The following is a 21,251-nucleotide window of genomic DNA, read 5'->3' as shown; positions in this document are numbered from 1 at the left end:
TAAAAACTTAAAGTGTGTGTGTGTGTGTGTGTGTGTGTGTGAGAGAGAGAGAGAGAGAGAGAGAGAGAGAGAGAGAGAGACAGAGAGAGACATAGAGAGAGACACAGAGACAGAGAATGAATAAATGAATATATATGCGCTTGTAAATGTGGGTCGCTGTGGAGGCCAGAGCTGACAGATTTCCCTGAAGCTGGAATTGCACGCAGTTTCAAGCCACCCAAACCTGCCATGGGCTGGAAACATGAGCGCTTTGGATTTCTTACGTTCTTGCTGGCCCCCAGCCTAGGGAATGGTGCCATGCAATTAAAAAGAACATTGCTGTTAATCTTTCCTAGAAACACCATAATAGATACATCAGATGTGACCTAAGTGACTTTAAATCTAGTCAGGCAGCCCAGCACTGTGGCGCACACAGGACAGGGTTTCTCTGTGTATCCCCCCCCTCCTCCTCCTCCTCCTCTTCCTCCTCTTCCTCCTCCTCTTCCCCTTCCCCCTCCTTTTTGTAGCTATGACAAAATACCTGAGAGAAATCAATGTAAGGGGAGAACAGTTCATTTTGTCTCGTGGTTTCAGAAGTTTTTGCAGTCAGCTGGCCCCAGCGTTTGGGCCTGAGGTGAGACAGATTATTAGAGGTATGTGTGGCCATGGAGGAGAGAGAATAGGGACTGAGGACAACATAAACCCTTGAAGGAGCACCCATCAGTGGCCTGTTTTCTCCACCCGGGTCTCCCTGCCCTGCTGTTCTTAGTAGCCCATGGAGCTCTGAACTCAGTGAGGTTAATGTAGCCATGGGCTTGGCACTCTGTGATCACTCACAGCGCCACCACCTCCAGTTGGCAACCTCTGCGAACATCTTATATCCAAACCATAGTGCTGACCTTGACTGCTTTTCTTCTTAGGACCCTCAGTGCTGGGGCATAGGAAATGGGGGGCAGTGGCTTCCGGCTGATGTAAAGCTGGGGCTACCTCACTGTTTCCAGCTTGCCTTCTCACCTTCCCCCTATCTTTCCAGTAATTTTCATCTATTAACCTCCCCCCACTCAAATACCTACAATGGCTTTAAGTTTTATTTACTCTTTTGTTTTTCTTTATGCCTATTTTCATGTTTGCCTGGTGCGTGCGTCCTCAGGCAAGTTCTCTGTTGGTTTCTCTTCAAAAATTTATTTCATGTTTTGTGCTGTCCATGATGAACCAAATGCTTTCTGCTTTTTACAAACGGTCTTGACACACTTCTCAGGAGTTACTTTTCTGCTACCCTTCTGTCATCCAAGCTCTCTTCTTCTATGTCACAGGGCCATATCCTTTCATTTTCTCTAGCCCCTCTCAGGATGATGCTTGGTGTTAGCTAACTGGAACACGGGTTGAAGGTGCAGACACCTTCAAGAGGTGTGCTGGCTATCCGGGCTTGGTTACCTATGAGTCTAGTCTGGTGGACATTAGGTCCAGCTGAGTTTCTATTGTTGTTGGGCTATTTAGCTGTGCTAGTGTGGCCTGTCTGAACTGAAGACAGCACGTTTAACCTTCTTGTTTGGTTTCCTACGACTGTATGGGTTATACTGGGGTAAAAGTATATACTTTGTGATAAATAATTTGCATATTGAGATGATGCATCTGAACCTATCAAAATTATACTCTGACCCTGGTATTCCTTTTCTGTGATGTACACTACTGTTTCCACTTACTAACTTATTATAAGTCTACAAACCTAACTGTAAAAGGTAGCTCATTTAGTTATGTATAACAGAGTATTTCACAGCCTTGTTTTTTTTCTTATGTATAAATAGATGCAAGTTTTTGTGTTGTAGTAATGAAGGCTGATTTATTTGAAAGTATCTGCTTCCCTGCTAAAGACTTCATGGCATTTTTATTTGTATATTACATATAATATTTATGTTATTATATAATACATATTAATATCAACAATGTAAACAGTTCAGCCCATGTGTCTGTACTTAGAATATTGCCCATTGTGGACAAAGTGGGTTTGCTCAGGTTACAGCAGTGACAGGGAAGCTATGCACACTTTGCAAAGGCTGCTGTTATAGTCCTTTCTGGATATTTATGAAAACAAGTATCTTGTAGCCTGGGGCTCCTGCGACTTGAAGGCGGCTGTGACCTGCTCCTTGTCTGCACTGTCATTCCCACGCTGTGTGCTACTCCCAGCTTGCACTGCTTTCTGCTGTATAGGGGTCAATTCGGGCTCTTTCCAGCATCCGTATGCTGCTTTTACAATTGCATTTTCAGGGACAATCCAGATGCTGGATTCCTTCATCTTTAGTTTAGGATTCCTGGCGGCAGAAGGCAGCACAAAGCTCTCCACTCAACAGGAGGTGAGTTGTAACCACGCAGTAAGCTACCAGTTGCTCTGGAAAACTCAGAGAAGGCGTGCATGAGTTTTCATTTTGTCTCTGCCATGAATCCTCATTCCAATTCTGAGCAGGCTCTGAGGACTTTGAACTGCATTTTGGATGCTGCACCCCGGGAAGAGAGAAGGAAGCTGTCTTCAAGAGAAGGCGTGCACCGTCTTATGTAAGTTAACTCACACTCAGGTGATGGTGTAAGCCCCACATCTCTGTGCTGTTCGTTGTGCCCTGATCACCTGCCTACTTCATTCCATCCTTCAGTGTGTGGCTTGTGAGTTCAGAGTATCAGTCTGGGAAGGACTAAAGACTGAGGATAGACTTTGCCAGGCTCTGCTCTTAACAGTGTAGGGTTGTTTTGTTTGTTTGTTGTTTTTGTTTTGTCTTTTGCATTGAAATTGTGGGTCACAATGTTCTCTCAGCTGACTGATTATGTAAAGGTGAACTCTGGTGTTGACTTGTGGGAGGATGCCAAGAGGCGCGCGCACACACACACACACACACACACACACACACACACACACACCCTCATTTTACTGGCCCAGTTGTGGCCATGTAGATCTTAAAATGTTGCATTTGAAGATGCAGAGATAAAGTTTTACGCAGAGCTTTGAATGTGACATTTGAAGAAGAGGTTTTAATACAAGATGAAGTGAGTTGCAAACATGCACCTGTTTTGAAATTTAGACATAAACACATGTCTATGAGGATGGCTAGACAGCAAGGCACGCATCTTGGTGACAGTGACCCTTCCTGTGGTATGCCATCAGGAGAGAGCATTCTGTAGAGCCTACAAGCACTTCCTGCTGAGCAGGGACTTGCTGTTGTTCATTGTGCAGTATGAGTGGTGTGACTTTGACTGAGTTACTCATTAAAAAAGGGAATCCAGACTCCACTGGGAAAAATCACTATTCTTAAGAGACTGTGGCTATAGTGAGAAATTTTGGTTTCTTAAAAAAAAAACAAAAACCTAGTTGAGTTATGGAAACATGTTTTTGTTTTAATCACAAGCATGGGATATGGGGCTGCTTCAGATTGTCCACAGCAGCTGACTATGATTTGCCTCGTGCTCTAGCAGGGGCACAATTTGCCTCCTGCAGATAGTTTGGGCGTTTGGAATTCTGGGGACTTTTGAGCGGGTATATAAATGCTAGAGCCTCAAGAGGGGCTGCAGTGGCTGCTGCTGCTCCTGTTGCTGGTCGCTGTTGTTACGGTTTGTCAAGTGGTTGTGCACTAAGAGATGAGAAGAAGAAATTGAGTATCCTGACTGCAAAGAGCAAACTTGCCCCAAGGAACTGGACACCCCTACTCAGCAGGAAGTAGTCTGACGATAACAGCACTCCCTTGCCTCTCTATCCTTCTTTCTTTCCTGCTTAGTATTGGGAGGCAGAAGGGAGTAAGGAACCCACAAAGTCACAGACCCTGGCTACAGTGGCCCCTCGGTTGTTGAAGCATCATGGCATTTCCATGACAGAGCCAGCCTGGTCGCGGTGTATAATCTTTTTGATGTATGTTTGTATACTCTTTGCAAATATTTTATTGGGTACTTCTCCTTCAGTCACGACAGTTTTGCTGTGTGAATATTTTTTTTAAAGATTTATTTATTTACTATTATATACACAGTGCTCTGCTTGCATGTACATGTGCAGGCCAGAAGAGGGCATCAGATGATATTATAGATGGTTATGAGCCACCATGTGGTTGCTGGGAATTGAACTCAGGACCTCTGGAAGAGCAGTCAGTGCTCTTAACCGCTGAGCCATCTCTCCAACCCTGCTGTGTGAATATTATTTTAGGTTGGCCATCGTCTTTTAGGACTTGGAATGCATTGCTCTTCTGGATCTCACAGTTTGCAGTGGGACATCAGCTGTTATTCTGATGGATTTCCTTTTATGTGGGACTTGTATTTTTTTTCCTCTTGCAGCTTTTAATAGACCTTGTTATGTATACTTTGTGTTTTTATTATGATGTGCTGTGGGGATTTTCTTTTCTGGTCCTGTCTATTCTCTGTGCCGTGTGCTGCTTCTTGTACCAGTATGAATGCCTTTCCTTAGTTTAGGGAAGTTTTATGATTTTGTTAAAGATCTGGTCTATGCTGATGATTTGGGATTCTCTTTCCTCGATGTCTATAATTTGAAAGCTTTTTTTCCCCATAGTGTTCCACATTTCCTGTGTGATACTTTCCTGTGTTTAAAAAAAAGTTCATGCTCCTTGCTTATTTGGTCTGTGTCCTCTCTTTTATCTTTAAGACCCAATATTCTTTCTTCTGCTTGATTCATTCTACTTGTGAGACCTTCCTTTGTGTTTTCTGCTGGGGCTGTTGGGTTTTGTCAATTCCATTTTCATTTCAGCTTGAGTCCTCTTCAGTGCTCCTATCTCCTGACTGAATTGTGTTAAGTCTTGATTGTCTTCATCATTTCTGTCAGCCTTGTGTCTGTGTCTTCTTGGGTATTGCTCGGGCGTTTATTCTCCTTAAATTCTTTCTCTCTTGTTTCTTTGTGTCTTCTTTAAACTCCTTGATTTCTTTGAGGCAGTTTATGATTCTTTTCTTTCAATTTCTGTGTCCTGGATTTCATCTAGCAATTCTCATTGGGAAGCATTTCTAGGTTTTGGAGAGAAGATACTGACTTGATCTTTCATATTGTTGATGAGATTTGGGCATGTGGAATCATCTATTTCTGAGTTTATTATGGATGGGGCAGGTTGGAGGAGAAGAGGTGTGGGAGCAGGGCTGTGGGGGTGGTTCAGATTAGAATTGGCTTATTCCAGGCCCAGGGTGGGGCAGGGGAGATATCTGAGTGGAAATGTTGGATATGACATGGAAGAGCCCTGTGGTTTGACAGATTGGTAGCAAGGCTACTAGCCCAAGCCTAGAGCTTTTCTGTAAGGAAGGCAGGCAAGGCAAGACTAGGCTTGTGGGTTGTAGGACCCAGGCTAACCCTGGTAGATTGTGGAAAAGGCATGGATGGAGAGGTTATGGATACTCACCAAGCTAGACCCTGATAGAGGACATAGTAAGTTTAGGTATGGAGTGGAGTGATGGAGGCAGGGAAAAGGGTCTTGTGTGGGTGGATGCAGGTAGGGCGGGTCCTAGTGGGAGTCTAGAGTTGGCTGAGGAGCTGGAGGAGACGGTAGGACTAGGCGCGGCTGGGAATGTAGGACCCTGTGGAAGCCTAGAGGTTGGCTGCTGTTCAGGCTTGGGTGGAGTGGCCAGACTAGGCCGGGTCACTGGCTCTGGGACCCTAGCTAGATAGGTTGAGTTTCAGGAAAAGTATGTGGTAGTGGGTGGGAACTTGCCGGGGTAGACCTTGGAGGAGGACACGGATGCCTGGCTTTCTGATGTGGCTTCTGTAGCTAGAACTCAGGTCCTCATGGTTTGTGAGCTATCCTCTTTACGGCTTAAGCTATCTTCCCCCCAGCCCACAAGACTCCTTTAAATAGTCTCTAAAGTAAGAGATTTCTGGCAAGTGTGGTGGTGTACCTCTGCCACCCCAGTCACTCAGGAGGCCAAGACAAAGATCATTATGTGAAGGCCAGCTTGGCTTACATTAGTGAAATGGTCTCAAAACCATTAAGGGCTATGAATGTGGCTGAATGAGGCATCTGCCTCAGATCTGAGCCTTGGCCTCGCACCCATACCCACCTCCGCAACCCCCGCCCGCCACACACAGTGGTTTGCAGACATTAAGGAAAAATAAACAGCTTGTGTTTTAGTATTTGGTGAACACACTAGAAAGGGTGGGTATCAGCCAGAGAAGACTCTAAGAGCACAGTGTAACAGTGTGCTAAAATGTGATAGCTGACGTTCATTATGTTTTTCAATTAAGCTTGTCAGTTGAAGAGTGCATTAATCTTGGGGTAGGAGAGTCACAGGACTGTGCGTACTCTGATGGGCTGGTGATTGGTAAAAAGAGAACAATTAGATGTGGCTCATGCCTGTAGAGGCTGAGGCAGCAGGATTGCTGTGAGTTCAAGGTTACCCTGAGCTACGGTAAGACCCTGTGTTTTGGGGGGGGGGATCTCCCTACCAAAGCTCCAGGAAACCCTAAGAAATCGGACACTTGGAAACAGATCATCCGATGGGCCCCCAGATTTCAGGAAGCTAAGTTCAGTTCACAAAAGGGAAGGTGGAACCTCAAAAATCTGTAACTCCTGGCTTCTTTAAAATGCACATCAGGCCAGGCAGGGGTGTCACACGCCTTTATTCCCAGCACTCAGGAGGCAGAGGCAGGCAGATCTTTGAGTTCAAGGCCAGCCTGGTCTACAAAGTGAATTCTAGGGCAGCGAGGCCTACATAGGGAAATCCTGGCTTGAGGAAAAAACAAACAAACAAACAACCCCAAAAATTCATGGTGGGGGTGGCTAGGGAAATGGCTCTGTTATTCAGAGCTCTGCCTGTCCTTCCAGAGGACTTGTGTTCAATTCCCAGCACCCACATGGGACTTCGGTGTCTGTAACTCCAGTTCAAGGGTATCTGACACCCTCTCATAGACGTGCGTATAGGCAAAACACCAATGCATGTAAAATAAAAGATTAAAAACACACAAAAATATATATCAGTCATCAATATATAAACCTGAAGAAAATTTTTATTGAATGGTATATATGCACATTGTGAGAGTTCTGATGCTGATTTTAAAATATGTATCTTGGTTTTAAACTTATTAACTTAATAATGCTTTACCTCTTGGTGTTCATCTCAGTAAAATATAATTATGTAAATGTTTCAGGAAAGAATTGGCAAGGACGATCTTGACCGTGGGTGGTAAGAAATATTTTGAATTTTAAATGCTTAGAATGTTGGACACTAGGAGATATATGGGGAAGTATGAGGAATATGTTATATTTTATTTAGAGTTAGGAAATTAAGATTTTTGCTTCTGAGAGGTTCTGGCCTGCTAAAAGGCATAGTAGTTAATGGGTACCTATTGGCCAGTTTTATCACATCTTAATATATCACTACATGTGCTTCAGTTAAAATTCTTTTAAGTAAAACACATCAGAGTCACAGATACAGGCCTCTATGCCCCTGTACGCATGCTCCTGTTTCCTGTCTTTGCCTCAGATATCTCTTCATTCCCAAACATAATCTTTGTTTTTTTTTATCTGCATAATAATCACATGATTGTTTTAATAGATTTAAAAACATCCTATGACTACTACCTTGTTGGTCCATCTGATTATACCCCTCTTTTAAAAAAATATTTATTTATTTAATGTATATGAGTGCTTTATCCACATGAACACCTGCATGCCAGACAAGGGTATCAGATCACATTATAGATAGTTGGGAGCCACCATGTGGTTGCTGGGAATTGAATTCAAGACCTCTTATCCACTGAGCCATTTCTTCAGCCCTACACCCCTCTTTTTGCCTTTACAATTACTCAAGGTTTGGGCGGTGGCTGGTAGAGTGCTTGCCAACATGAAAAAAGCCCTGGGTTTGAGCCCGACCTCTCCTAAATGAGGGGTGGTGACATATGTCTATACTCCAGCACTTGAGAGATGAAGGGAGAAAAATCAGGAGTTAATGGCCGTCCTCGGCTATGTAATGAATTTGAGTCAATCTTGAGCTACAATGGGACTTCCCCTGGCAATTATTAAGTATTCTTTAGATGGTATTAATGACTCTGAATGCATCTTGTTGCATTTCACCAAGTGACTTACTTAGCCCTAGATCAAATGCTGACTTTAGAATGTCTTGCTTTCTGTTGCTTAGTGTCTGGAATTGACCTATGTCTGCTGGTTTGACTCTCCAGATTACAGCCAGCAGGTTGCTCTGTCGGAGGCGCTGTGTAGAATGGCGGTCAGAACTCAGAGGGATGAACTTGCCGCTCAGTGGTTTGGCGATGCTGTCCTGGCTGAAGCTTTCAAGGACATTAAGAATCGAGATTTTGAGACGGTGAGAATTCTAGGCACCTGCTCAGTCAGATCCAGTGAGGGTCCTCTCAGAACCTGGGCTTTTTAGGCTCAGCAGAAGGCTTAATTTTCTTAAAGATGAATAACTGTTTTTCATTATATGTGCGTGTGTAAGAAGGGACATGTGTGTGAGTACAAGTGCTGTTGGAAGCCAGGAGATGGTGCTGTGTTCCCTGCATCTGGAATTATGGGCTGTTGTGAGCTGCCTGGCATAGGTGCTGGGAGCCACACACAGATGCTCTGCAAAAGCAGAGTGTGTTCCTAACTGCTAAGCCATCTCTCCAGTCCCTCACTGTTTAAAATATGTTCAGATTGCAGCCCTTAACTGTCTGTTTACCCTTATCAGTGAAAGAATTTGAAGGTGGCATAAATAACATATCCAGGGGACACCTGAGGAGATACATGTAGGGCTCTTTAGAGAGAGTCGACCCAGGAGATGAATTGTGAATTTGATGGATTCAGGCAAGGGGAATATTTAGAAGGAAGTAGAGACTTTGAACAGCCCTCAAAGAGTAGGGAATACAAGTAGAAAATAAAGAAACAAATTTGAGCCCTTAAGAGAGACTCTGTGACCATGTGCAAATGGCTGGCAATGACATTTGCATGCTAGTGGTGAGGACCATAGAGTGACTGTGCCGTGTGCTGTCCAGCTGCTGTAGTTTGTAGGGACAGAGGTTTTGCAGCAGTTGGTTTGTTGTTTGTTTACTTTTTGCACTCTTAGCTTCCTGTGATTGTTCGCAAGAAGCATAAAAGTAGCCTTTGGCTTTGGTCTGTTTCTGCCTTCCTCCTACAATCACTAATGCATTTTCTTTATTCTTTTCCAAACATCTTTAAATCAGGGTTAGAGTCTCAGAAAGAGGTAGAATTCATATTAAGTGTTCATTTTAATGAAGCCTTCTAATCAAAACTATTGTGTAATCAGGATTATTCTGTGATCACACTGTACTAAATTTGAACCTTTATGTTGTGTGTCTCAGGCTCCAGGGCCTGCATATGCACAGAAAATGCTTAGCGGGGATAAAGTATATTCTAAGACTCCAGGGGCTTTTGGTTTTTAATTTTACCTCAAGTTAGAGTCCCGCCTGCCAGACTTAGTTCATGTTTGAGTAAATTTAGACAAGACCGTGAACTGATGAAGTCTTAGTGTTTCATCTGAAAGAATGGGAATACATGCTACCTTAAAATGAAGAGCGTCTTAGTTAGGGTTCCTATTGCTGCAATGAAACGCCATGACCAGGAGAAACTTGGGCAAGAAAGAAAGGGTTTGTTTGCCTTATATCTCCTAAATGGGAGCTCACTGATGGGAGCCAAGGCAGGAACTCAAACAGGGCATGAACTTGAGGCAGGAGCTGGTGCAGAGGCCACGGAGGGGTGCTGCTTACTGGCTTGCTCCTCTTGGCTTACTCAGCCTATCTTCTTACAGTACCTATTACCACCCGCCCAGGAGTAGCAGCACCCAACATGGGCTGGGTCCTCCCACATCAATTGCTAGGTAAGAAAATGCCCTGCAGGCTTGACTACAAACTACGTGGGAAGATGAATACTTTTTTTTTTTTTTTTTAAAGAAGGAACCAAGCCAGGAGTCAAACTGGATTTTTGAGGCAATTTCCCAATTGAGGTTCCCTTATCTAAGAGGACTCCAGCTTGTATCAACGTGATATAAAATTAGCTAGCACAAGGATAATTCATTGAGAGAGACCCAGAGTGCCCAGGATGATGCGGGCAGCCAGACACTCCTCATCTGCTTCTGCAGATAATGAAAATAGACTATCTTGTTTCTAAAATCGTCTCTTAGCGTACATGGTTTGTGCGGGGCAGACGTTAGGGAGATGTGTGCTAGGTGGGTTAGTCAAATACTAGACTCTAAGTTACCAGGGAATCTACTGTTGTTGTGCTTTTGTTTTGTTAAAATGAATCCATCCTGCATTTGACTTTTGAGCCCTAAGTATTCTTCAGCTGAGTAGCCAGTACTGAGGGTACCAGGAACCGGCATGCCTATAGCCTTCTCCTTGGGCACGAACCATTGCTAACATAAGGCAGTGTGCATCCTTGTGGAGATTTAGGATTGGCTAGGAAGGTAGTCAGGACAGTGCGCACCAAAGCTAAGACTTGTGTTGCTTGTTTTAGGACTGTCGGCAGTTTCTCAATTTCCTGAATAACAGGCTCGGTGACCAGAGCAGGTAACTGGTATATTTGAGATTATTTTATTGGGTAGTTATAATCTGATATTGTCTAATATTTTAAAAGAATATCTAGGATCTTTTTAATTTTAAGAGTATACAGGAACATGCAGGCTCTATCATTTTATTGATAGAACCAAGTGGTTAATTGATTGGAAATCTAGGGAGAGCCTGGTATGCTGGCTCACACCTGTAACCCTAGCACATGGGAGGCTGAAGCAGGTGGTTTTTGTTTTGTTCTGTTTTTCTTTTCATATTTACTTAGTTTGTGTGTCTGAGTGTTTCCCCTGTGTGTAAGTATACCAGATATGTGCCCAGGAGGCATCGAATCTCCTGGACCTGGAGTTCTAGACAGTTGTGAGCTACCATGTGGGTGTTGGGAACTGAACCCAGGTCCTCTGCAAGAGCAGCTGGTGCTCTCCACCATGGAGGCACCTCGCCAATCCTGAGAGTTCCCAGATTTCTTTAAGAGTAATTTTGAAAAGACTAAAGGTGCCGGAGGGTAGGCATATCTCGAATAGGCAGGTCATTGATGAGAAAGTATTTGCTAAATGTGCTCTGTTCTTTAGGAATGGACCAAGTAATTTTTCTGAAATGAGTGTTAATAACCCTGACTTATAAACTGCCTGCTGGAGAGGTGATACCTCCCCCACAGTGTATCTGTATTTGCAGAGTTGAAGCCCTCATGTATCCTGTGTATAGGAGACTTCCTAGTGTGCCATGGTTGTGAAAACTCATTATGAGATATATGCAGCTTGTTTCGATTGATTTTTTAATTGTGAGATGTTTTTCAGGGTCTACTCATTTCCATGCCTGGCTGCTTTTGCCGATGCTCAGGAGGTAGGTCTGCCTGCCTGCCTGCCTCCCTCCCTCTCTCCCTCCCTCCCTCCCTGCCTTTCTCTCCCCACCCCCATTCCCTCCCTCGCCCCCCGCCCCATCTCTCAGGAGTCATAAGGATGGTGTAAAATTAAACACTATTAGGTTTTTTTTTCTTTTTTTTTCTTTTATTAATTTATTCTTGTTACATCTCAATGGTTATCCCCTCCCTTGTATCCTCCCGTTCTTCCCTCCCTCCCATTTTCCCCTTACTCCCCTCCCCTATGACTGTTCCTGAGGGGGATTTCCTCCCCCTGTATATGTTCATAGGGTATCAAGTCTCCTCTTGGTAACCTGCTGTCCTTCCTCTGAGTGCCACCAGGCCTCCCCCTCCAGGGGACATGGTCAAAGGTGAGGCACCAGAGTATGTGAGAAAGTAATATCCCACTCTCCACTCTACTGTGGAGAGTGTTCTGTCCATTGGCTAGATCTGGGTAGGGGTTTAAGGTTTACCGCCTGTATTGTCCTTGGCTGGTGCCTTAGTTTGAGCGGGACCCCTATGCCCAAATCTGCCTATTAGGTTTATACAGTTAGGTTAGACGTCTGCTGTCAGTACTCGAAGGGGCCATTTACCGTGTGTGTGTGTGTGTGTGTGTGTGTGTGTGTGTGTGTGTGTGTGTGTGTGCATGTGCATACATGTAGAGGCCAGAATAACCCTGGGTGTCACTCCTAACTGGGCAAACAGAGGAGCTGCTTTAAAAGGGATGCTAGCTTCTCTTAGTGACCTCACCTTCAAACCAATCAGATCATGTCATAACGAGGGTGCATTTTCAGAAAGCTCTTTAAGGGCTGTGGTTGTGCTGGGAGAAAGGATGCCAGAGGCCAGGCTCTGTGAGTGGCAGACCTTTGTTGCACTTACTGCTCACAGGGAACATTGTAGATGTAGAACCAGAAGGCTGAGAGTCACATTCTCTTAATTTTCTCCTTCTAGTTGACACTTTTTTTCTCTTTCCTTTCTCTGCACTTTGTGCTCTATAGCACAAGGCACATTGGTACAAGCTCTCTGTCTGAACTATGTACCATTGTAGCTCAGACACGATGACACCAGAGAGGCTTTCTAGCTCCCATTCTGCCATATCCTTTGGAATCTAAGGCTACCTAGTTTCCTCCCCCATATTCTTTGGGCTCTAGAAGAACAAGGCTCTTTGTGTAAAAAAAAAAAAAAAGGCTCCAACCAAGAGCACCATAATTTCCAGGTGAAATACACGAAGCTACCTAGAATCAAGGCAGCTGAGACTTCTTGAATGTCTTCATCAATCGTTTCTTTGTCACGGGTTCAGAGACCCATTCACAGCTTCTGCTGAAGACCAGCTTCAACAGTTCAGGGTAGACTGAGGCAGTGGGCAGAGTCAGTAGACTTTTTTTTCTGAGGCTACAAAGCTTGATTCTCTGGGCCAGAACTGCTTGTAGCTAGTGCTTGTAGCACAGAGGCATACACACACACACACACACACATTTGATAGATGAAGCAAGATAAGCTCTAACAATTACACACACACACACACACACACACTCATACTCACACATTGGGTGGATAGAGCTAACTTCAAAGAGCAAGCTCCAACTGACTTTACATATATAAACATATACACATATACATATATATGTATTGACTGGATGGAGCAAACTCCAACAAGCAAGCTCCTACAGCTTATATATCTCATCAAAATCTTTCAAACAGTACAAAAGTCACAATTTGCTTACATTCTATTTTTCTTTAAGGGAACAATTATAATGGGTATACGTAAGAAAAGCATGTTCCTCAATACCCTCACTTGATCAAATGCTTCATATATTATGGGTGAGAAACAAATATGAAAAAAAAATCCCCAGGAACGCACATGCATTTGTAACTAAGCAACTTGTTACAGATTAACAAAGTGTAAGCAAGCAAGGTAATTTTTCAGCCAGTTTATCTTTCCCGGCAGGCTGCAATTTGCAGTTACAAAGAAAGAATTGTCTTAATAAGTAATCTTATTATAAAAATCTTAAAAGAATCACAAATGTAAACTTTTATATAAAAAAATCAACCAGTCATTTCTACTTTAAATCCTCAAGGTCCACATCTGTTAATTAACAATATTTATTACATCAGGAAGCTGAGGACAGAAGTGGGTATAGGAAATTAATCATCATCTTGGCAACCAGTCCGGCTTCAGGGAAAGAGTCAAGTCAGCCAGTGCTAATCTGGGCTATTAGTCTTCCTCCCTAACCTCAAAGTGCCTAGCTCAACTGTTAAGAGTGTACTTTTCTGAACTTCAAATTGTTCCCCCAAGATTTTCTACATCAGAGCCACTAACAAAAACATCTTAACCTAAGCTTTCTAGTCTAATTTTCCCAAATTCTTTCTAAGGGTGGTAGTCATTGGTAACGTTTACACCTCCAGGCTCTTTCCAAGGGTGGGTGGATCACTGCTCTGCTCCAGCAGCAATGCTTGAAAAAGATCAAGCACTTTTATTGTAAGTGCCAGTGATACTGCCCAGCCACACAAGTCAGAGCTTATGAGGCATGTGGTGCAGAGCCATGCTCCATCACTGCATAGAGTCCTTAGGTCATGCAGTTCTCAGAGCTCTGCCTCTTTGGAGCACACCGTCATGCTTGTTCTAACCAGTGGGCTGTGCTATATAAGTTCTAAAGCTGTTTTGCTGTTCCTCCTGCGTGGCCATTGACACATTTCAGCTTCTAATACACCCAGAGTTCCTTCTGTCCACAGCTGAATTTGACGGATGGATGCTTGCTTGTCAGTGTCCTCCTCCTCCTCCTCCTCCACCACCACCACCTCCTCTTCCTCCTCCACCTCCTCTTCCTCCTCCACCTCCTCCTCCTCCTTCTCCTCCTCCTCTTCTTTCTCCTCCTTGCCTGAGGATTTCATTCTCCGCTTCATAATTCTCACCTGGGGTTCCAAGATTTTATCTGCTTAAATTTGGACTCTTATACTCGTGCCCTTGCATTGGCTTTTTAGTGGCATATGTTGTGGGTAAAATTGTCTGTTAAGCTCTGTGGCCGCTGTGGTAGGCTTAGATGATAAAAAGGAAAAATTTCCAAAGAATCCTGTTCACCAGAAAAATGGGTTATAGAATAGTGAGTCTGCTGTTTGGACATCCTGATGCCAAAAAGTCTAAGATGCTCCAAAGTCCCTGGACCACTGAGTTCTCCATGATACCAAATGGAAAGATCGAAAACTTAGTCATAAAAGTCCCGCATAGAGACTGAAGTTTATCCTTAGAAATAACCTTTTTTTTTTTTCTTTTTTAAAGCTAGGAGTGGCAGTCCCTACGTGTAATTCAGTGCTGGGGAGGTGGAGACAGGAGGATTCCTGGACTCTTTGGCAAGCCAGATAGAACTCAGCGACTTCTAGGCCCTGTATGAAGAATATAAAGATAGACAGTACTTGAGGTTCGATACCTAAAGATTGTCCACTGGCTTCTGCATACATGCATATCTACACATATGCACATTTACACCCCCCCCACACACACACATAAACACATGTGCACACAAAGGTGAAAAAAGCCCCATGGGCCATGGAGATGCCTCACTGGATAGAGGTGCTTGTTGCCCAGTGACTTGCATTCAGTCCCTGAGATATGCATGGTAGGCGTGAACAGTCCTCTGCCCTCGGTACCCACCCCATGATATGCACTCATGTGCATGTAAACGCATAGGAAAAAGGTGTAAAAGAAACATAAAATACCCCACCCCCGTCTTCATGCAAGGCACAGGTCAAATACAAGTATATGTAAACAATTGTATAAAGTCCCCTTAGGAGATCAGTGCCAGTTGCAAAAAAGTCCCTCCCCCAAGTCCCCTTACTTGTTATGCACATGCATATGGTCCAAAATCATCCGCTCTGGTCTAAGTATTTCACATGAGCAGTGCTCAGCCTGGACTCCTGACATTTGTCTACAGAGCCTCTGGGGAGGGTCAGGGGTACTGCTGTGGAGCTTCTGGACAGACGCCCTGGACAAGTTGGAGAGAGAAGACTCAGTAAATACTCTTGCATTGATGGATTCCTTGATTTCCCCATGCGTATGCATTTCTTTTGTAATGATAAAAGCAAAAGCAATCTGATGGTAAGCTGCACACCAAATCGCCACAATATCTTTTGCTAGAAGTTTCCATTGCTATTCAGTGTGGTTTGCTACCGTTTAAACACGGAACAAGTCCCCGCCCCCACAACTGTGTGGGCAGAGTCATGTGACACATTTAAGTATCTATTAGACACGCTAGAGACAACAGGATCTTCCTGGAAATGGCTCGGAGTATGAGACTCAGCACGGGATTTTGGCAGGAAGAGCTGCGGGCATTTCTGTTCTAGGAGCGTGAGTTAGTTGCTGTTAGTAATTTAAATTGGACCCTTTGAAGTGAGGTTCCTGTATTTAACTTTTGCCGAAATTCTCCCACAGATGAGAAAACCAGCAGATGAAAAATTAGAGGAGTTTTGGATTGACTTCAACCTAGGAAGCCAAAGCGTGACGTTTTACGTAGATAATGCGGAGGTAACCAACCGGGGCTCGTTCCCCAGCAGCAGGGCTAGGCGGTTAGGGGTTCTCTGTGTAAACACGGTTATGCACTCATGACTTTTACCCATTTTTCCCCCTCAAGAGTCCTCTGTGGGAGCCAGTGCAACTTTTGAAGGAAGCAGTGGCCACGTTCGCCGTAGTGGGTAAGACGTGGTGGGCACCTTCCAATGGAGCCTGGAGAGTTGCTTCTGTTGATGATACCATAGTTAATTCTAGAGTGGGTTTTGATCACGTGCTCTTGTTTGGGACCTTCTTTTCTTTCCTTTTTAAACTATTTGTTTTTTTTAAATTTATTTATTTTTATTTTATGTGCATTGTATGTCTACGGGTGTCAGATTTTGGAATTACTGACAGTTGTGAGCCGCCATGTGGGTGCTGGGAACCGAACCCGGGTCCTCTGGAAGAACATTCAGTGCTCCCAACCGCCGAGCCATCCCTCCAGACTCCTATTTGTTGTTTTTATTTATATGTTCATGTCTGTCTGTGTCCAGAAAAACCTGCATGTGTGTGGACGTCCACAGAGGCCAGAAGAGGGCGTCGGATCTCTCGGAGCTGGAGCGAAGGGTGTTTGTGAGCCAACTGATGTGGGTGCTGGGAACTGAACTTGGGTCCTTTGGAAGGATAGAATAAGCTCCTGACCTTTGAGCCATCTCTCCAGACCCAGGAGACCTGCTTCCCTGAGTGGGAACTGAACCCAGCTTGAGAGAGGGTGCTGGATCCGGACCACTAGATAACCAGGGAGCATTTGAAACTTTCTATATTAGCCTCATTAAATCGAAGAGTGGATCAGTTTCAACTCACTATTTAACTGGCTCTTAGAAAGCTATTGTAATTAATATAATAACGGTGGTTGTGCTGTTGTATGTCTAATCTGTGTTCAATCTTTACCGTCTGATGTGGGTGCTATAGTGGCAGGTCATGGACGTTTGTATTAGCCATCTTGGACAACCCAGGTGAAAACCAGTGTGTTTCCCTCCCTCCTCCCCTCCCTCCCCCCTTTTAAACCTTGGTATGTACTTGGCTCTTAGCTTTGCCTGCTCTCATGACCTTCCTATTCATTCCAGCATCTTCCTAGTTTGTACTTATTGTGGCTTTCCCCCTGGAGATTGAATTTTAATTTTGATCCAACTTATTTTCAGTTTTGAGACTGACTGCTCATTTGCTATGATAGTGCCATGGAAGGGGCTGTTGTTGAGACCTAGCATCCTGACAGGTGCTTCCATTTTCTTCTCTTTAAGTGGTGTCTACTGAAAGGGATACTGGCATATTCGAAACTGAATTTTAGCCCTATGTAAGATGGGGGGGGGGGAAGAGAGAGAGAAGGAAGGAAAGAAGGAGAGAAATTTGCTTAGTACATTTGACACTAGAATACCTATTATACAGCGAGAGTTCTTTTAATAAAACGTGTACTGGTGTCGCACAAGATGGCGTGTCTTTCCTTACTCCATAAAGCAAGGTTCAGATAATTGGCCTCTAAGTCATGTGTAAATAAAAATTCCCGAGTTATTTCTGCTTAATATGCCTTCATATTCTCTTCGCAGAAAATTCTGCACAGTTGACAAAAGCTTTAGTTACAGGTACACCCGGTAAAGTGCATTGTTTTTTGTTAGAAAAAGATAGGATGAAGACGTTCATCGCTTACCTGAAACAGCCAATTGTTATCAGCAAGAGAGAAGCAAGGACGATAGAAATCCACTTTGACAGGCAACTTGGCATATCACAAGCATCTGTGCGAGCTTTGGGAGAAGACAAACAGGTGGCGCCCCGTCCCCCACTCTGGTCTCTTTTGAGATAGCCTTTTTTCCCTCTAGCCCTAGAACTCTCTCTATAGATCAGGCTGGCCTTGAACTCAGAGATACACTTGCCTCAGCCTCCAAAGTGCTGTGATTAACAGCGTGTGCTAGCAATGCCCAGCTTCATTCCTTTTGATCATTTGAAAATGTATTTTCATATATCCCCAGTCTCCATGCTGGGCTTTGATGTACCCTTTGGTCAAGCAGAAGGACTTGAGCGTTCTGGGCTCTTACCCCATGTGCCTTCCTCCTGGTGTCATTGCTTCAAGTATGGAGGACACAAAAGTTCTTTCTGAAATGCTTTGTTGCATCTGCTGTGGACAGTATGCAGCTTGCCTGAGATATTATTTCTTCACCACACCCTTAGGAGGCCAGCAGGTCTTCTTGACTCTTCCTCCTGGCCCCAGGGGAAATCAGTGGGAGTTTCCCCACCTTGGTACTGGTCTTTTCTGATAGATTTGCTCTGTACCTACCTCGGGATTCTGCAGTTTCCCCCTTGACCTCACTTCTTCCTATGCACACACAGGGTTTTCATTATAGACGGTGGGTAAGGCAAAGAAATGTGTACATAGCCGGGTGTGGTGGCGCACGCCTTTAATCCCAGCACTCGGGAGGCAGAGGCAGGTGGATCGCTGTGAGTTCGAGGCCAGCCTGGACTACAAAGTGAGTCCAGGACAGTCAAGGCTACACAGAGAAACCCTGTCTCGAAAAACCAAAAAAAAAAAAAAAAAAGAAATGTGTACATAAGGATATCCAGTGAAGACAGAAATGGGCTGAGTGAAAAGGTCGGAGGAAGGAGGGAGCGGAGGGAGGGAGTCTTGGTTGGTTTCCTTTTGTGCTGAGTTATATATTAAGGCATCTTATAGATGATAACACACTCTGCAGATATAGTTCTCAAGGTATTATGCAAAGAGGACGAGGGTGAGACGAAGGAGTACTAACCACTTAGAAAAAAAGAAGCCTCCTCTGTAATGTCACAGGACAAATTGGACTGGTGTGCTAAGTTTGCCTTTACTTATTAGGCACACCAAAACCACGCACATTTCCACGCTCCTCAAAGTGAGTAGGATGGCTTTGGTGCAGAGAACTGGAGTCCGCAAGGGGCGGAGCCACAGTTCCAGGAGTAGGAAACCCCAGTAAGGAAAGGGGGAGAGTGGAGGAACAGGACTGGATGCTCACTGCAGGCTTACATCCCCCAGGGAAGCAGGGAGCAAAGGCGCTTCAGAGCTTGCTTAGAACAACTGGAGCCAAAAGAACCAGAGGATAGTTTTTTTTGTTTTCTTTCTTTCTTTCTTTCTTTCTTTCTTTCTTTCTTTCTTCCTCCCTCCTCTTCCTCTTCTTCCTCCTCTTCTTCCTCCTTTTCTTCCTCTTCCTCTTCTTCCTCTTCTTCTTCCTCTTCTCCTTCCTCCTCTTCTTCCTCCTCCTCTATCTCCGCCTCTTCCTCTTTGGTCCATTTTCTAAGTTATCAACAATTTGGACCACTGATAAAGAAACAGTTTATTTAGCTCGTGGCCCTAGAGGCTGGAGTCACCCTTGAAGGTGTCTTCCTCTGCTCAGCCTCTGAAGAAGGCCTCGAGTCTGGGAGGCACAGATCTTGGAGCCCTACCTCTCAAACGCCTCAGCTCTCAGAACTACTGCGAAGGGGATACGGGTTCTAACATGCAGAATTTGAAGAGCCACCTCAAGAGAGTGTGACCACAAACAAAGTAATAGGGAGCTATAGATGGTCCTAGAAGGTGGGGGTTGGGGGTGGGGTGAGTGTGGAGGGTTGTAAGCCAGAGAGCAAGAGAGCACCATGCAAAAGAAGACAGCAAATACTTAGCTCCCCTACTTTATCAAAGTGCTGTGGGATAAGCTTTGAAACTTTTTTTTTTTTAAAGATTTATTATGTATACAATATTCTGCCTGCATGTACACCTGCAGGCCAGTAGAGGGCACCAGATCACATTATAGATGGTTGTGAGCCAGCATGTGGTTGCTGGGAATTGAACTCAGGATCTTTGGAAGCGCAGCCAGTGCGCTTAACCTCTGAGCCATCACTCCAGCCCCATTTTATTTTATTTTTTTGAAATTTTATGTAGCCTTGGCTTTCATTTCAGATGCCTATTTTGATAAACGTCTCCTCTGGCCTTGAAAAAGAAGATGGTGAGATTCCTAGCAGCCTCAAAAAAGAAACAGGTATGCTGGGAGGCGGCGGCAGCATTCTGAGTCGAAATTCCCTGTCAAAGCACGAGTGTGCCTTGGAAGAGGTCCCGCACACCCTGCTCTGGTCATGTAGCAGAATCACAGCCTTGGTGCTCCTTCTCCACCTGCTAATGCCCTCTTGGGGAGAGCTGGAAGTGACCAAGAAGAACAGATGCTGGGGGTGGCAGGAGGCGCGACTCTTCAGGGTCCTGCCTTGTGGAACTTGGATTTCAAGTGCTTAGCTTTGGGTTTGAGATTTGAGGCACAACCTCACTACCACCTCTTACCACAAGGTGGCGGTGTACCGGAGCCGTGCTTGCCCGGAAAGTTAAGGACAGAGTACCAGCTTATAGAGGTGATGGGGTGGCGGGTGGGAGGTGGGAGGTTGTTTGTTTCTTCGTTTTGTTATTGGTGGTAGTGGTGTTCCTTTCTTACTGAATATAGAGAAAGAGTATTCAGAAGAATCCACAGTCCTGCCAGGGGTCATGGATGATGAAGTTGACCGTTGCCTAATAACTCGCTGCTTTAATGTCCAGTCGGAGCCTGCCGTGAGTAAAGGGAGCTGGGAAAAGAAAGTTGGGATTTGTGGCCAGCAGGATAGACAAGCAGATGGATGTTTGTCTGTCCTCTTCTTGAATACTAGCCCATTTTTCTCATGAACAGCTGTCAGACAATAATGTTTGTCTCCTCCTTGAGATTGCGTTCATGACCTGAATGGATGAAGTCTCTGTTTGTTAAACATGTCTCTTTCATGACATGCTTTCCTGGACTGGCATCTGTCTTGTCTGCTCAATTGGGATCTAGAGGAAATTGCCTGCAAAGTAATGTAGGGAAGGACCTCAGGGTCAAATGTGGTTTCCTTCTCTAACTGAGGACATGCTGACACACCGGCTCCTATTCTTGTGGCTTGGTATCTGTCTTAGGGTTTCTATTGCTGTGAGAAGATGCCTTGACCAAGGCAGCTCTTATAAAGGAAGACGTTTAACTGGGGCTGGCTTACAGTTTTAGAGGTTTAGTCCATTATCACCCTGTCAGGAAGCACAGCAGTGTCCAGGCAGACATGGTGCTGGAGAAGGAGCTGGGAGTTTTACAGCTTGATTCGCAGGCAATGGGAGACCTACCTGTGCCATAAAGAGCGTAGCTTGACCATAGGAGACCTCTAAGCCCACCGCTGCAGTGACACACTTTCTTCAACCAGACCACACCTACTCCAACAAGGCCACCTCTAATAACGTCACCCCACCCCCTCAGTCAGGGTTTTTATTGCTATGATGAAACACTATGACTGAAGAAACTTGGAGAGAAAAGAGATTTTTTTTTTCTTCTCTTCATCATTGAAGGAAGTCAGGGCAGGGCCCTGTAGGCAGGGTCTGATGCAGAGGCCATGGAGGGGGGCTGCTTACTGGCTTTCTCTGA

The 21,251-nt window shown here is 44.6% G+C and overlaps 1 protein-coding gene across 1 annotated transcript in view; it reads left to right on the top strand.

The window, feature by feature from the left end:
• Positions 1–21,251, top strand: part of SYCP2L (synaptonemal complex protein 2 like) — a 58,889-nt gene that overhangs the window by 10,428 nt on the left and 27,210 nt on the right. The window contains exons 7-17 of the mRNA XM_084794651.1: positions 2,245–2,330; positions 2,441–2,529; positions 7,091–7,125; positions 8,120–8,262; positions 10,407–10,459; positions 11,254–11,299; positions 15,742–15,834; positions 15,941–16,001; positions 17,469–17,614; positions 19,751–19,829; positions 20,280–20,383. Of these exons, the coding sequence (XP_084650777.1) occupies positions 2,245–2,330; positions 2,441–2,529; positions 7,091–7,125; positions 8,120–8,262; positions 10,407–10,459; positions 11,254–11,299; positions 15,742–15,834; positions 15,941–16,001; positions 17,469–17,614; positions 19,751–19,829; positions 20,280–20,383 (935 nt within the window). The remainder of the gene's footprint in view (positions 1–2,244; positions 2,331–2,440; positions 2,530–7,090; positions 7,126–8,119; positions 8,263–10,406; positions 10,460–11,253; positions 11,300–15,741; positions 15,835–15,940; positions 16,002–17,468; positions 17,615–19,750; positions 19,830–20,279; positions 20,384–21,251) is intronic.

The sequence above is a fragment of the Acomys minous genome (assembly GCF_964271855.1).
Source record: "Acomys minous genome assembly, chromosome: 9".
NCBI classification, from domain to species: Eukaryota; Metazoa; Chordata; class Mammalia; order Rodentia; family Muridae; genus Acomys; species Acomys minous.
The sequence above is the reverse complement of the archived record's forward strand: the minus strand, read 5'-3'. Positions and strand labels throughout refer to the sequence as shown.